General features: G+C 30.5%; 3 protein-coding genes across 8 annotated transcripts in view; 1 reads left to right on the top strand and 2 right to left on the bottom strand.

The window, feature by feature from the left end:
* Positions 1-239: 239 nt before the first annotated feature.
* LOC130902414 (PHD finger protein 21A) lies at positions 240-4,524 on the bottom strand. Of its 2 annotated transcripts, none has more exons than XM_057814553.1 (8): positions 4,100-4,524; positions 3,655-3,687; positions 3,490-3,555; positions 3,293-3,432; positions 2,975-3,233; positions 2,518-2,809; positions 991-1,170; positions 240-868 (listed from the first exon to the last, which is right to left on the bottom strand). In XM_057814553.1, exons 1-8 carry the CDS (start codon positions 4,184-4,186, stop codon positions 621-623), a joined length of 1,305 nt encoding a protein of 434 aa, XP_057670536.1. In that variant the 5' UTR covers positions 4,187-4,524; the 3' UTR covers positions 240-620. The 2 variants fall into 2 exon arrangements, with proteins under 2 accessions (XP_057670536.1, XP_057670537.1); XM_057814554.1 differs by having other exon boundaries at positions 240-901; positions 4,100-4,343.
* A 463-nt stretch (positions 4,525-4,987) lies between these two features.
* On the top strand, positions 4,988-11,012 carry LOC130902413 (terminal uridylyltransferase Tailor-like). Of its 5 annotated transcripts, XM_057814550.1 has the most exons (5): positions 5,218-5,234; positions 5,707-5,825; positions 6,249-6,572; positions 6,631-6,877; positions 8,054-11,012. In XM_057814550.1, exons 3-5 carry the CDS (start codon positions 6,257-6,259, stop codon positions 9,114-9,116), a joined length of 1,626 nt encoding a protein of 541 aa, XP_057670533.1. In that variant the 5' UTR covers positions 5,218-5,234; positions 5,707-5,825; positions 6,249-6,256; the 3' UTR covers positions 9,117-11,012. The 5 variants fall into 5 exon arrangements, with proteins under 5 accessions (XP_057670534.1, XP_057670535.1, XP_057670533.1 ...); XM_057814551.1 differs by lacking the exon at positions 5,707-5,825 and having other exon boundaries at positions 4,988-5,234; XM_057814552.1 differs by lacking the exon at positions 5,707-5,825 and having other exon boundaries at positions 5,116-5,234; positions 6,252-6,572.
* Positions 10,863-16,384, bottom strand: part of LOC130902411 (nidogen) — a 25,038-nt gene continuing 19,516 nt past the window's right edge. Inside the window, exons 14-16 of the mRNA XM_057814546.1 lie at positions 14,750-15,055; positions 14,240-14,696; positions 10,863-11,380 (exon numbers count right to left, since the gene is read on the bottom strand). Of these exons, the coding sequence (XP_057670529.1) occupies positions 11,122-11,380; positions 14,240-14,696; positions 14,750-15,055 (1,022 nt within the window). The 3' untranslated portion in view covers positions 10,863-11,121. The remainder of the gene's footprint in view (positions 11,381-14,239; positions 14,697-14,749; positions 15,056-16,384) is intronic.

The raw sequence follows: 16,384 nt of genomic DNA, 5'->3' as shown, positions 1-16,384 counted from the left end.
AAACGTGCTCGTACGAACGTTCTTTGAATAAATGATCACATTGACAATCGTAAAGTAGTCAAAATCTGTTGAATTGCGTGTTTATATTTTCCCTACACTGACACTAGAGAGTGATAACTTTGAATAAAAGATATGAATAAATATTAGGTTAAGTTTAGTAATTTTCCAAATTGTTTTGCGAAGATTGCAGTAAGGATTTTTAGTTGAAAAGGGAAAACAGGTTACAAAATAATAAATAATTTTATAAAAAAAAAACTTTATTTTAAATCTATAGATTATTTTTCCATTAACAAAATACATCAGTCTTAATATATAAATATGCAATAATACAACAATTATACGATATAATTCAAAAAGTTGTATCGACATTAAACAAAAAATATTTTGATACACTTTTTGAATTATACCATATCTATTTAAAAGGCACTTCAAGAATCAACACGATGATTAACAAATATAATTTTCAAAGTAGGAGGAAACTAATAATCAATATAAAATGGACGAAAAATTGGGATCGAAAATTATCAGTATCTGAATCTCCTGATTAATTTACACAATTCAAATAATAATTATATAAAAAAACGTTTACTAGCAGTGTATAAAGTCGAATTTAAATTATCTCATTCCGAAGACGTTAAATTAATTGTTTCAACAGCACCGCCTAAAGGATTATTAATCCTTTCGATAAAAGTCAAGATTTGTTTGATTTTGTCTTCGGTACCTCGTTGATTCATACACAATTGATCCTGTTGCTGTTTTTGATCCTTCAACGATATAGTCAATTGCGAATGCCTGTCTTGCAGCTGCGTTAATTCGGCAGTCAGAGATTTTTTCGTTTCTTCCAACTGCTTTTTTTGTTCCAATTTCTCTGCAATATACGAAGTTCATAAACTGACGTTACCTATAGATGCGAAAAGGGTTATAATCCCCAAATAACCTGAATATCGATAAATTTTTATGAAAACGTGTTTAAATATATAAAACGCTAACCTGCGACTTCTGCCGGTGTCACATAAGACACTGTCATACCAGAAGGCACGTTGAGCGAACCTACAGTCCTCGTTTCTTTCGATATACATTTAGGACATTGCCTTGGTGTATGAGTCAAAGGACGATTATGACAGCTAATGTGAAATACATTAGAACACACTTCACACAATGTAAGTGCTCCTGTAACAAATTATAGAGCACCTCAAATCAGATAAATCACATATTTCATTAGAAGATAATAAACAATTTGAATATACAGTCATTATGTAACATTTCTTCAATTTCAGTACTATTTATAACGTTTGGCAATGTTGTTTAAATACAAATTGATACTAAAGATGGGTGGGTATGCCAAAATCGATTTTTTTTCGGAACGAATATTAAGTAACCGGTTACTAAGTAACGTCGATGTATATTAGCGTTAGCCGCCGCCATCTTTTGTCACAGTTAAAATTTCGATCTAACATTAAGTGCCATATTACAAAAACGACGTTACTGAATCACATAACTGTTATTCCCATCTCTATATGATACGAGAGATAGATTTACTTTTATCTATTGATTTTTAGAAGTTTAAGGTATGCTAATATTATATTATGATGAAAAGTGGAAAAATTATCAATTAGAAGTATTTGTTTGGATAACACTATGATAAATTTCAATTTTTTAACAATTTGTTTCGGCCGATTTTCAACTGTCAAAGTTATCATTTCGATACAAGTTACAGATACTATTACTGAATCGCATAACTGTTATTTCAATCTCTACATCTTACAAGAGATAAAATTTCATTTAATTAATTTTTACAAATTTAAGGGCTAAAGTTTTGTCAGGATAAGAATGAAAAAAATTATAAATTAAAAATATTTTTTGGAAATACACTATATGTTAAATTTCAATTTTTTAACAATTTGCTTCAGCCGATTTTGAGCTGCCAAGGTGACATCGAATAAATCTGTGAATTGATATGAAAGTTAAATAGAGATGCAACGTCGTTCATAAAAAAATTTTTTATCGAACAGATTTGTTTTATACTTACAAAAATACAATAAATAAATAAAAACTGAATTAACTTTTACATAAGCTTAGAAATAATAATAAACAAGATGGCTAACTTTTATTTTTATCTGAAACCGGAAACGCGCTTTATTGAAATGTCAAAAACCGCCATAGATAACATTTATAAGTAGAGTAAAACAATCGTTAAATATATCGATATTTCGATATAATTATCGATATTATTTTTTTTATATTACGTACATATCGAATTGTCAAAGAAACAGTAATTAAATATAATGATATGAGTATCGATTTTTTATATCGATAAACATCATTCAATTCTAATATATTACTAATGAAATAACCATAAAAAAAGTGGAAAGAGAGGAATTTATCGAAACTATATAATACGAGGGTAATAATAATTGTAACGGTATATTGATACCTAAATAAAATTAATAAAAAAAATTAAATAGTGGATAAACAATGGAATAAATAATAAAATTGTATGATCAAATGAAATCTTACCTGGTTGTTTACAAGTAACGCAAGTTTTGTTATCAGGAGACAAACTACCAGAAGGACTGACCCTTTCTATGATAAGACCGCTGGGAAGATTTGGTATAACCGGAAATGGAGCGAATTGTGATTTTGCGGAAACGTTATTGACATTTCCGTTTTGTTCTAATTTGATTGGACTCTTTGGAAGCGTCGCGTAACTAGTCGACGGCGGTGACGTGCGTTCCTGTCTTTTTTTACACGATTGACGAGTTTGCGGCGGCGATAGGGGCGATATGAGAAAAGCGTTACGTTTACGTTTCTGAAAATAAACATTCAAACGTGGAATAATTGTTAATTCATTCGATTAATTCACTCGGAGTCGTAGATCCATAGATTTTGGGAAAAAATATTCATAAATCTTGTCGAAATGCACAACTAAATAAACGCATATAAAAAATAATGATAAAAATAAGCATATACATACGTTGTTGGTCAAAAAATCCCAACCTTTATTTCCATATAAAAATTGCGGATTTGCTGTACTGCGTCTCTTCCTTTCGGCCCTTTTGTTTTGCATTTCTTTCGACATTTCGTGGGTGGTTAAATAAAAGTAATTCAAGAATTTGACTTGAGTCATATCACTTGGTTCGATAGGGTTCTGAGGGTTGTGCTCTGGAGATAAATTCGGTGAAGGGTTTCCAATTGATTCATCCGAATGTGAAGTCGAAGCCGATTTATTATCACTGGAAAAAAACATTTCAACAATTTCCTATTCGGTTTAATGTATAATGAAGATACTAACACATTCTGTTTTCTAGCCCTATTCAATGCATTCGTGAGATTAAATCTTCTCTCTTCCAAACCATTTTTCATCAAATTATTGGTTTTTAAAGATTTTTGATACGCCTTGTATTCATCTCTTAATCGTTCCAATAAATTTTTCTATTAAAAAACGTTTTTTATCACCTTTACACATATTCTTATCAAAAAACAACATACCTGTTCAAGACCTATAGCAACTATATTTTCTTCCTCAATGCAGAGTTGTTTTTGCAGCTCTGCATTCTAGAATGAAAATTGTCGTTCAATAAACAAATTTCACAATTAAATAACAAAAATTTATATATCAAAATAATTAATTTCCAAGATATTGCAATTACTTACATAAGGATCTGATCCTAGTCGGAGCAAGCAATTCTGAGACAAAAGAAATTATATTTAACATTTATTTTACTAAGAAACTAACTAACTACTATCAATATTCTCAAATAAAACGATCAAAATCTTAAATTTATGGAAAAATAACGTAAATAATTATAATACAAAATATAGCATAAATATGGTTAGTTCAATTTTAAAGATTTGATATTTTTGTAGACAAACCGAATTAAAAGCAATTCAAAAAAGTCTCTTGATCGAAAAAAAAATGTATATAACTCTTAGAATAATAAATTTATTTTATAAAAAGTTTGACTTTTCAAAATTCATATACATCATTCATATTCATCACAATGTACAAACAACCGTCTAATTAAATAGTAACGCTATTAATATACATCTTCGATGAAAAAAAAACGGAAATTACAAAAATTTTTATTACATTATTTACCTGATGGTTGCAAATTGCTGTTTTCAGTTGGAGCTGATTATGTTCAATTTCGGATTTTAATTCTTTGGTAACTTCCATACCGTTCATTTCTAATTAAAGCACTTTTCACTTTATAACAAAGTTTTCCTTTCCCCCCGTTATTCTATTTCGCAACGTACTCTTACGCGTACAAATGTGATACTGGATGAACCACTGAATGAAGATTGAACCAGAGACATACGCCAGGTATTGAGCAGGTAGAATTTGCGTTAATTTCGGAACGGTTCTGAACCATAGATAAACTACATTACGTTATTAAGATGTAATTTCATGTTGACGCTCGACGCTGGCTTAGAGCGTCAAATCAAAACTAGAGCATCATATTAAATTAATGCAGTATCAAAACTAAACATTATTCAGATTTTGAAATCAGATATCTTACTTCAGTAACACGTTTATTGACATTTAATAATTAATAATTTATATTTAACACTCACTTTATAGTGTATAGGTTAACAGATTACATATTTTTAGTGTTTTGTGACTTGATTCTGCATTAATTTAAGGTATATATAGTCGAAATGATACCACGTGACCTTATTTAACGCTCTAAATCAGGGTCGAGTGTCAACATTAAATTGCACCTTTAGGATGTAACTTGTAACTTTTCATAGAACTACGTACATACTCAGTGCAAAAAATTACTAAATGTAAACAAACCTCATAAATAGAAAATGGTGAAGCGTCAAGGAAGACTTTAAAATTTAAATCTATATATAATTTTTATTAATCATCTTAATTTATAAATGACAGTAAGTTTTTTTGAATATATATGTCAAATTTTTGTTACAACATATTTAATTTTCATATTATATAAACTGAAATAAAATATATATAATTATAGACAACAAATGATATCCGTTTGAGTAAAACATTGTCCTGGTTACTTCGACATGGAGCTGTAAAAGAAGGTCTTAATATAAAATCAGATGGTTTTATTTCTGTTGTGCAATTGCTTGAGCACAAAAATTTAAATGGGAAATATAATTTAGTTGATATTGAAAGAGTGGTAGAGACTGATTCTAAAAAAAGGTTTAGTTTAAGAAATAATAAAGGTGTTTTAGAAATTTGTTCAAATCAAGGACATTCAATAAATGTAAGTATTAAATTTAGCATTTTTATGTTTTAATTAGAATGAACTAATCCAGGAATGCTCAATATATAGGGAAAAGTTTCGCGTTTAGAGGTTATGTTTTTGATGTCGTGATTTATTTACCTCACAGTTTCAATTAGCTTTTGTGTATTCTGATGATTTGCTTATAAATTTGAAAATATTTAACCACTAGTGGGTTTGTTGTATCTTTTTGTTTTTTTCTCAAGATTGTAGATGATTTGAATTTATCAATTATTGATTACAAAGAAGACGTTAATATAATCCATGGTACTTACTACAGATATTGGAAATTTATCAAAAAACAAGGTTTAAATCGAATGAAAAGAAATCATATACATTTCGCGTTAGATTTACCATATGATGTAACAGTTACCAGTGGTATACGAAAAGATACAGAAATTTTTATTTATATTAACTTGAAGCTCGCTATATCAGATAATTTGAAATTCTATAGATCTGTGAACAATGTTATTTTGAGCCCTGGAGATGAAAATGGTGTAATTTTACCAAAATATTTCCAAAAAGTCGTCGATAAACACTCAAGATTATTGCTATAAAAGCATTAAATCTAATGTAAGTTCTGAATAATACTTTGCATGCATTTATTACTTTTTATAAAAAAAAAACATTCAGATATTAAATTTAATTGAATTCCTTGTTTCGTACGATAATAATTTTTGACTGAGTAGAAGGAAATTACGAGTTTTTAAATAAAAAATGTATTTAACTGTTTTTTTTACTTTTACTTATTATAACAACACTTTTGACAGTTTTTTTCTTGGAAAAATTGCATTATTATAAGCTGACACAATACTACAGCACAAGCATAATGTAGTAACTGAACAGCATCTAAAAGGTTATAATTAGATTAGAAATTAATAAGTAATAATATGAAAAATCTTTTATATAGTAAGTGTAACAGTTGAGATGACTCTATTGACACCAAATTTTTCTAAATTAAGGTTATATTGTTACATTATTTTTTTCTTCGTCTAGCAGACAAAATGGACGATTTAAAAGATATCAAATCGTTGCAAGAACAAGTGATACGTTTCACAAAACATGTACAAGCCCCTTTGGCGCATATTAACAAGTGCAACAGGATTTGTATGGATCTTTTAAACACTTTCCGTAACGTTTATCCATATTGTCATATACATCAATTCGGTTCGTCCATAACAGGACTCTGTTTCTGTGGAAGTGACGTAGATATTTATATATCTGGAATAAGGAAACAGCATCAAGAAGATATCAGACATTTATACAGATTGAAGCACCTTTTAAATAATTCGAATATGTTTCACAATATATTAGTTATCGGTAAGGGTTGTTTTCAGGTTTTAAATCGATTTGTTTTGGTTTTAAAAATTGTTTTTAGGTCAAGCTAAGATCCCGATATTGAAATGTGTCCATACGGCAACGAACACCAATTGTGATATCAATATTAGAAATAAGCTGGGGCTTTGTAACAGTAGATTGATTTCTTATTATTTGAATATCGATGTGAAGTTGAAACAGATGATGTTGATTATAAAATATTGGGCCAAAGTGCATAGAATAACCGGACAGAATCACCTATTTACAAATTACTCGTTTTGTATGATGATTATATTTTATTTACAGGGGTAAGTGATAAATATGAAATTTTTAATATGGATAGAGTTAATCTTGGGTCATAAAGCTTAAAATTTATTATAAATCGAAATTTTATCTATAGGGGGTGTTAGAAAATTACTTTTTATATCTTATGCTGTATTTATTTCTGTTAGTAGTAGTGTTAAAAGTGCCATAAAAGGTCGGGAAATGTTGAGAAGTAAAACGGTGATGAAAATGTGCAAAAGTGGAGATCGAATTGTTTGTCAGATAGTCTGTTAGGACATTGGTATATTTGCAAAACGATATATGAAGAAAGAAACCTGACAATTGGACTATTTTCTTCATCTTGACAACATGTCATACTTCAAATCACTTTTGATTCGATTTTTTTTGGTTGCTAAAACTCTTTCTCTATCTTTACATCAGTTTTATAATAAAAAAAATTGATAATTCTAACCTATAATGGCCCTAGTGATTTAGTGCGTGTAATAAATCATTTAATCCTCAACTTTCATGGGGTTAAATCCGTAGTACTTGAATTATTTTGTGAAAAAAATCCAAATCAATGAAATTTTTTTGTTTTTACTCTATTTCCGAAGGTATTGAGGATCTATTCTTATTTTTTAAGTGAGTTTGGGTTCAAAATTGACAAGCAAACCGTTTGAGACCGTTTAAACGGTATTTATAGGAGAACTTAACCTCAAATCGATAAGAAAATTCGATCATTCTAACCCATAATTGACCTAGTGATTTAGTACGTATAATAAATCATTTAATCCTCAACTTTCATCGGGTTAAATCCGTAGTACTTGAATTATTTTGTGAAAAAAATCCAAATCAATGAAATTTTTTTGTTTTTACTCTATTTCCGAAGGTATTGAGGATCTATTCTTATTTTTTAAGTGAGTTTGGGTTCAAAATTGACAAGCAAACCGTTTGAGACCGTTTAAACGGTATTTATAGGAGAACTTAACCTCAAATCGATAAGAAAATTCGATCATTCTAACCCATAATTGACCTAGTGATTTAGTACGTATAATAAATCATTTAATCCTCAACTTTCATCGGGTTAAATCCGTAGTACTCGAATTATTTTGAGAAAAAAATCCAATTAAATTAAATTTATTTAACCTCAAATCGATAAGAATTGAACCGGTTAAAAACTGATAGTTCAAAGGGGGCTTTAATTTTTTTTATTTTTCCAGGAATCCATACAACTTACCGTCGGTGAAATATTTACAATCCGATCCGGCTTACACGAATCGACAGGATGATTGGAACGGAGGATTTCAGTGTGTAAAAGCGTTTTGCCCGCACGTCAGATCGTCCTCACTTTTAGATCTACTTTCGAATTTCTTTTCGTATTACGCCGAATTCGATTACGGCACTTACGTCATATGCCCTTTTCTGGGTAGACCCGTCAAAAAATCCGATTTCAAAGATCCCGACGGGTTACCTCAAGGTTACGATACCTACAAATCGGTTGTAAAATTAGAAGGAAATCGACCGTTGAAAGTGGACGCCACTATATGCGTTCAAGATCCATTCGAACACACCAGAAATATAACGCCGATTGTATCCGAATCGACGTTGGATATATTCGTGAAATTTTGCAAACACGCCAAAAAATTAACCGAACAAGGCGAAACCGGTTTCCTTTATAAACTGTTCACCCAAACGCCGCCCAACGCCAAAATCCAACTACTCGCCCAAACGAATTTCATACAATTCGGCGTCGAAATGGGCACTAGCATCGATTATATAAGGAGAAACGTCGACGTTAACGACGAATCGAAAGATCTGTGGTTCGATTCGGTGAAAAGATTCGCCCTGATTGCGTTACGCAACTTCTGTAATATGACCGTGACGGAGGAAGGCGTTTCCGGTAATAAGAGACAGAAGATGAACGAACACAGCGACGTGACGAGCGATTTCGGTAACGTGATCGGTTCGTTTAAATGTTCGGCGACGTTGAACGTATGGCATAACCGACCGAAATTGAAACAAGATCGAGGTATCGTCGAACAGGAAACGGAAATAACGAAAAAGATGTTGGAAATGTATAAAAATATCGATAAAGTGAAGATTATCGAATTTTCGATGGTGTTGGAGAGGAGGATCGAACCTGCTCAAGTGATTTTCAGTTTGACGAAAATTAATTGTTACAAGAAAGTTTTTAAGACGTTCGGAAAATTTTTTTCGACTAAGTTCGGTAAATGGTTCGCGATTTACGAAAAAGAATTGAATCGAAACGTCGAATCGAATTAATCGATCGGAAAAATCGATTGATGTACAATTTTCGAAAATAAATGTTTCTGAATTGTGCACGAAAACGTATCGAAAATAATTTCGTTCGATTGAAATTTTATATTTTCCTCGTAACTCGTCGATTTTTCGAGAAATTTGCGTTGGAAGTTTTCTCTTCTTTTTCTCGTCAAAAAACCATCGATTTTGATCATAACAGTCAATCTGTAACGAAAGTACGTGGGTGTCCGCCATCTTAAACTTCAATTGAAGTAACGTCATTTGTCGTGCCCGCCATCTTGGATATCGTCTGTCAATTATCGCGTGTTTTGTGTAAATACGTCATTAGGAGCGGGTTCTATCTGTCAATGATCGCGTGTTGCATCCGCCATCTTGATAATCACCTACAACTATCGTGTATTCTATAATTTCCGGCATTTGTCAACTGTCGTGTATTTTACGCCATAAAGAGCATGGGATGAGCATCTGCAGGAATTATTGTGTATTTTATATCATCTGTCGTTTGCGCCATTTATCAACTGTCATGTATTTTAAATCATAATGAGCGTGGGAAGTTCGCCATTTTGGATTTTAACGGAAATAACGTCGTCCGCCATCTTGAATATCATCTATCAACTATCGTGTGTTCTGTGTCATCTGGTTTCTGTGTCAACTGTCATATGTTCTGTGACATATATCGTTTGTGGACCGTTTTACTTTGAAACTTAGCCAATTTTGTAAATAATAAAAAAACTTTGTATAAAGATTAACATGAGTATCGTCAATTATAATAATAACAAAGATTAGCCATGCTAATAACCTTGAAAATTGGCCGTGATATTAACCTTGAAAATTGGCCATGCTAATATAACCTTGAGGATTGGCCGTGCTAATAACCTTGAAAATTGGCCGTGCTAATTACCTTGAAAATTGGCCGTGCTTATAACCTTGAAGATTTGCCGTGCTTATAACCTTGAAAATTGGCCCTTGTAATGACTGATAATTGAGATGAATCGGTTTATTGGCAAAGTGATAGGGAAATATTCACCCTTAAGATTAGCTAATTCGATAACTAGCGAGACAGGGTTGAAGATTGGCTCTTTTTATTGGATAATTAGCAAGACAAAGTTGATAATTGGCTAATTTTAGTGGATAACATACGGATTAATGTTGAATATTGGCTCATTCTGTACATATCAAGTCGTTCTATTTACAAATTTTATTATAAAGGCAAAATCATAACAATAACGTTGAACATTGGCCCAATTTATAAATAACTGGACAATTATTTGATCAAGATCAACAGGGGTGTCGTTAAAATTGAAGATTGGTTCGCTTTTGCAAAAAGTTCAGTCATTTTGTTAGCAGTAAGGGAAAATTTGTTATAAAGGCAGGCCTATTATCAAAATTCTAACAATAACCTTGAACATTGGCCCATTTAATAAACAGGTGTTTGTCGTTATACCCTCTTGAGGTCTCCTCATGCATATTCCAACGCAAATTCTCTCCCGATGACTTCAAAAGTACCAACATGACGAAAATTGGAATAATTACCAGGGACACGAATAAATTTTATTTGCCATAAATCAAATTAGGGTGGATTGTATTGAAATTTATATTAAGGTATAAGTGCCTCATTCTATTTTTAATAATAAATGTGACATACTGTATATATATATATATTTCTTTGTTTAGCTTTTTAAAACGAAAAATAAATTTATTTAGAGGATTGTTGGAATAAAAAAAATTGTACATATTTAAAAAAAAATGTTTTTCATTTTTTACATTTTGTACTTTTTCTTTCAATTACAATTATTTCCAGCGAATATTTTTCTCAGTCTACATAATATTTTTCGAAATTGTTGTTTTTAGATTATTTTGGTATCAAATATAACAAACATTAAAATTATTTTATCTACAGTGTGTTTCAGTAAGTTTTAACGTTATCCATAGACAAATATAAATAGACAGTTTTTAATTAATACAAATTTTTCAAAATTGAAATATACGTAATAAAAAAAAATTTCGCCTAAATATTACATTCGGGTTTGTCTTGGAGATTTTGGGAATTGAATCCGCACAAGCAACTCTTCCCTCCAATTCCGTTCGGGAGACAGATGTGATCTTTGGGACACTGATTTTTGAAGTACTCGCAAACGTTTGTTAGAGATGGGCAGGATTGAGGTACTGCTACCAATTCGAAAAGTCTATTTCCTGTTCCGCCTAGAGGCACTGGCAACGATGGAAGCCTTTTCAAACTGTATTTTTCCACTCTCTCGATCTTCTTCCTGTAAATTAATCATTTGGGATATTTGGAGGACGGGAGGAATTCGTTGTATAGAACAATCTGGGTGCTGTTGATACAAAAATGAATTCGCGATCCTATTAACTGCGCCAATTACATTTTCGTTATTGAAAATCAATTAGAAACGGAAACTAATAATTTGGTGCGTTATATTTTACTACTAAAGTGAAATTTGGAATTGAATCAGATGTATATTTGATGGAAATACGTTTAACTGAGTCCTATAAAGCCTGCTGTGCCCCCCTTATCTCCTATCGTCTTTGAAATTAGTAGTTCTTTCATTTCAGATTTTTAATTGATGTTAAATCATCCGGCCAGTTGGTAGATTTTTATTATATAATAGTTTTTCTCATCTTATAAGAAAGTTTTCGAAGAAAAGTGACACTTTATTGATGAAAAAGACAGTTAGACAGTTTTCTATGAAAAATTATAATTTGGTATTGAAAAGGATAGTTTTAAAAAAACATATGATAATTTTTCTATTAGTACATAACAATTTTCGAAGAAAAGTGACAGTTTGTTATCGGAAAAAACAATTTTAAAGACAAATGACAGTTTATCACTTCTAACAAGACAGTTTTCGAAGAAAAGTAATAAGTTTTTGATGGAAAAGGCAATTTTTACAGACGAGTGATGGTTTTTTCTTTTAAAAACAGTTTTCTAAGAAAAGTGACAGTGTCTTATCAGAAAAGACAGTTTCAAAAACAAATGACAGTTTAGCTCTTCGCACAATAAAATTTTCAAAGAAAAGTCACAGTTTATTGATGAAAAAGCCAATTTTTAAAGACAAGTGATGGTTTCTTTCACTAAAAATAAAGTTTTATAAGAAAAGTGACAGTTTGTTATTGAAAAAGACAGCTTAAAACACAAATAACAGTTTATCTCCACTAACAAGACAGTTTTCTGAAGAAAAATGACAGTTTATTGAAAAAAAAAATGATTTTTAAAGGCAAATAATAGTTTTTCTCTACTTATAAGAATTTATGACAAATTTAAAGATAAACGACAATTTTCAGAGACAAACAACCTATTGAAATCAGTTTTAGGAGATAAATGATAGTTTGTTGTTGAAAAAGACAGTTTATCTCTTCTCAAAATACAGTTTTAAAATATAAAAGGGAGTTTAATATTGAAAATGACAGATTTAGGAGAAAATTGACAGTTTATATCTTCTTAAAAGACAGTTTTAGAAGATAAACGAGAGTTTGTTATTAATAATGACAGATTTAGAAGAAAAGTGACAGTTTATATCTTCTTAAAAGACAGTTTTAGAAGATAAACGAGAGTTTGTTATTGAAAAGGGCAGATTAAGAAGAAAAGTTACAGTTTATATATTCTTAAAAGACAGTTTTAGAAGATAAAGAGAGTTTATTATTGAAAAGGGCAGATTTAGAAGAAAAGTGACCGTTTATATCTTCTTAAAAGACAGTTTTAGAAGATAAACGAGAGTTTGTTATTGAAAATGACAGATTTAGAAGAAAAGTGACAGTTTATATCTTCCTAAAAGACAGTTTTAGAAGATAAACGTGAGTTTGTTATTGAAAATGACAGATTTAGAAGAAAAATGACCGTTTATATCTTTCTTAAAAGACAGTTTTAGAAGATAAGAGAGTTTGTTATTGAAAAGGGCAGATTAAGAAGAAAAGTGACAGTTTATATATTCTTAATAGACAGTTTTAGAAGATAAAAGATGATTTGTTATTGAAAATGACAGATTTAGAAGAAAAGTGACAGTTTATGTCTTCTTAAAAGACAGTTTTAGAAGATAAACGTGAGTTTGTTATTGAAAATGACAGATTTAGAAGAAAAGTGACCGTTTATATCTTCTTAAAAGACAGTTTTAGAAGATAAACGAGAGTTTGTTATTGAAAATGACAGATTTAGAAGAAAAGTTACAGTTTATATATTCTTAAAAGACAGTTTTAGAAGATAAAGAGAGTTTATTATTGAAAAGGGCAGATTTAGAAGAAAAGTGACCGTTTATATCTTCTTAAAAGACAGTTTTAGAAGATAAACGAGAGTTTGTTATTGAAAATGACAGATTTAGAAGAAAAGTGACAGTTTATATCTTCCTAAAAGACAGTTTTAGAAGATAAACGTGAGTTTGTTATTGAAAATGACAGATTTAGAAGAAAAATGACCGTTTATATCTTTCTTAAAAGACAGTTTTAGAAGATAAGAGAGTTTGTTATTGAAAAGGGCAGATTAAGAAGAAAAGTGACAGTTTATATATTCTTAATAGACAGTTTTAGAAGATAAAAGATGATTTGTTATTGAAAATGACAGATTTAGAAGAAAAGTGACAGTTTATGTCTTCTTAAAAGACAGTTTTAGAAGATAAACGTGAGTTTGTTATTGAAAATGACAGATTTAGAAGAAAAATGACCGTTTATATCTTTCTTAAAAGACAGTTTTAGAAGATAAGAGAGTTTGTTATTGAAAAGGGCAGATTAAGAAGAAAAGTGACAGTTTATATATTCTTAAGACAGTTTTAGAATATAAAAGAGGATTTGTTATTAAAAATGACAGATTTAGAAGAAAAGTGACAGTTTATATCTTGTTAAAAGACAGTTTTAGAAGATAAAGAGTTTGATATTAAAAATGACAGATTTAGAAGAAAAGTGACAGTTAACGATTTGGTAATTTTCATAGGAAAACAATAATTTGTAATGAATGAATATAACAACGATATTCCGCTTATCTTTGGGTCTCTCATTGATTTCAAAAGAAGAAATAGATAACGAAACGTTTAAAAAGCCTCGCAATTACACCCATTTCGCTTTGGTGGTCCTTCGAGCCGTATAAACACCCATTATAGAGGACAAAATAAATATAAACTCACGTGATCCAATCCGACCAATAAATTTCTCTATCGGTAGTAGTAATACCGAACGGATATGTACAATTGACGGCAACGGTGTGCTTCGTCTTTGTATCGATATGGACGCATTCGATTTTTTTGGTACCGGCGTCGGCGTAACACAAATGCTCCGTTTCGAAATCGATCGTCAACGAATTTGGTAGTGAAACGTCGGATCCGCGCATAAATATTTGTCTGTTGGATCCGTCGGCGTTCGCCCATTCTATTTTCGGATCCTTCCTGTTCCAATCGGTCCAGAAGATTTTTCCTCTTTGCGGATGAACTGCTATGCCTCTCGGATTCACCAAATCCGAATCGAATAGCGTACGACGTAATTTCGATTCTATGTTGGCCACTTCGATTCTATCCAAAGTGGAATCGGTCCAGTAAACGTTCCTGGATACCCAATCTATGGATATACCTTCCGGTGAACCTATACCTGGATGGATGTAAAACGTTAATAATTGATTTTGGAGGGGTGTGGTAACTTACCCTCTGTGATGAAATCGTTTTTGTCGGTACCGTTTAACGCCGAACTTCTGATGACTCTTCCGTTTATGTCGCTCCAGTAGATTCTACCTTCGAGGCAATCGACGTCCAAACCGACTGCCGTTTGGTACGCTTTGACTTGTACGGGTTTTCTAAATGAGTTTTTGGACTGATCCAATGGAATTTTTAACGTGGCCATTCCTTGATTTAGGAGAAGGTAGTTACCTTCGTGTTTGGATATTTCTTTGCAGATTGTTCCGTTACCGACATAACCTCGTCTACATTGACAGATGAAGTTTCGTTTGGCGTCTGGAACGTTGGCGAATTGAAAGGAAAATCATTAAATTTGTTATCGGTTAAAAGAGGAAAACTCTCGAAACAAACGATAGTTTCTTTTGGAAAAAGACAGTTTCTATAGATAAATGACAGTATCTTTTATAAAAAGTTTTCGTACAAAAATGATAGTTTTGATATATAAACGACAGTATCTTTTATAGATTGACACAATCTTTTATAAAAAGAAAGTTTTCGTAGACAAACGATAGTTTCGATAGATAAATGACAGTATCTTTTATAGAATGACAGAATCTTTTATAGAATGACAGAATCTTTTATAGATTGACAGTATCTTTTATAGAATGACAGAATCTTTTATAGAATGACAGAATCTTTTATAGATTGACAGTATCTTTTATAGAATGACAGAATCTTTTATAGATTGACAGTATCTTTTATAAAAATACAGTTTTCGTTCAAAAATGATAGTTTTGATAGTTAAATGACAGTACCTTTTATAAAAAGAAAGTTTTCGTAGACAAACGATAGTTTCGATAGATAAATGACAGTATCTTTTATAGAATGACAGAATCTTTTATAGAATGACAGAATCTTTTATAGATTGACAGAATCTTTTATAGATTGACAGTATCTTTTATAGAATGACAGAATCTTTTATAGAATGACAGAATCTTTTATAGATTGACAGAATCTTTTATAGATTGACAGTATCTTTTATAGAATGACAGAATCTTTTATAGATTGACAGAATCTTTTATAGATTGACAGTATCTTTTATAGAATGACAGAATCTTTTATAGAATGACAGAATCTTTTATAGATTGACAGAATCTTTTATAGATTGACAGTATCTTTTATAGAATGACAGAATCTTTTATAGATTGACAGTATCTTTTATAGATTGACAGTATCTTTTATAAAAATACAGTTTTCGTTCAAAAATGATAGTTTTGATAGTTAAATGACAGTATCTTTTATAAAAAGAAAGTTTTGATAGATAAATGACAGTATCTTTTATAAAAAGTTTTCGTACAAAAATGATAGTTTTGATATATAAACGACAGTATCTTTTATAGATTGACACAATCTTTTATAAAAAGAAAGTTTTCGTAGACAAACGATAGTTTCGATAGATAAATGACAGTATCTTTTATAGAATGACAGAATCTTTTATAGAATGACAGAATCTTTTATAGATTGACAGTATCTTTTATAGAATGACAGAATCTTTTATAGAATGACAGAATCTTTTATAGATTGACAGTATCTTTTATAGAATGACAGAATCTTTTATAGATTGACAGTATCTTTTATAAAAATACAGTTTTCGTTCAAAAATGA

Source organism: Diorhabda carinulata, chromosome X, assembly GCF_026250575.1.
Source record: "Diorhabda carinulata isolate Delta chromosome X, icDioCari1.1, whole genome shotgun sequence".
Classification (NCBI taxonomy): domain Eukaryota; kingdom Metazoa; phylum Arthropoda; class Insecta; order Coleoptera; family Chrysomelidae; genus Diorhabda; species Diorhabda carinulata.
This window is presented reverse-complemented; position numbering and strand designations above follow the sequence as displayed.

What these genes read in the sequence shown, in the direction of transcription:
- LOC130902414 (XM_057814553.1), bottom strand. Translation starts at nt 4,186, where the DNA reads ATGAACGGTATGGAAGTTACCAAAGAATTAAAATCCGAAATTGAACAT. An exon ending in GGGATTTTTTGACCAACAAC is followed by an intron (nt 2,810 to 2,974) that starts GTATGTATATGC and finishes GTTTATTTTCAG; the next exon opens with AAACGTAAACGTAACGCTTT. An exon ending in GACACCGGCAGAAGTCGCAG is followed by an intron (nt 869 to 990) that starts GTTAGCGTTTTA and finishes CGTATATTGCAG; the next exon opens with AGAAATTGGAACAAAAAAAG.
- LOC130902413 (XM_057814551.1), top strand. Translation starts at nt 6,257, where the DNA reads ATGGACGATTTAAAAGATATCAAATCGTTGCAAGAACAAGTGATACGT. An exon ending in TCACAATATATTAGTTATCG is followed by an intron (nt 6,573 to 6,630) that starts GTAAGGGTTGTT and finishes AATTGTTTTTAG; the next exon opens with GTCAAGCTAAGATCCCGATA. An exon ending in ATTATATTTTATTTACAGGG is followed by an intron (nt 6,878 to 8,053) that starts GTAAGTGATAAA and finishes TTATTTTTCCAG; the next exon opens with GAATCCATACAACTTACCGT.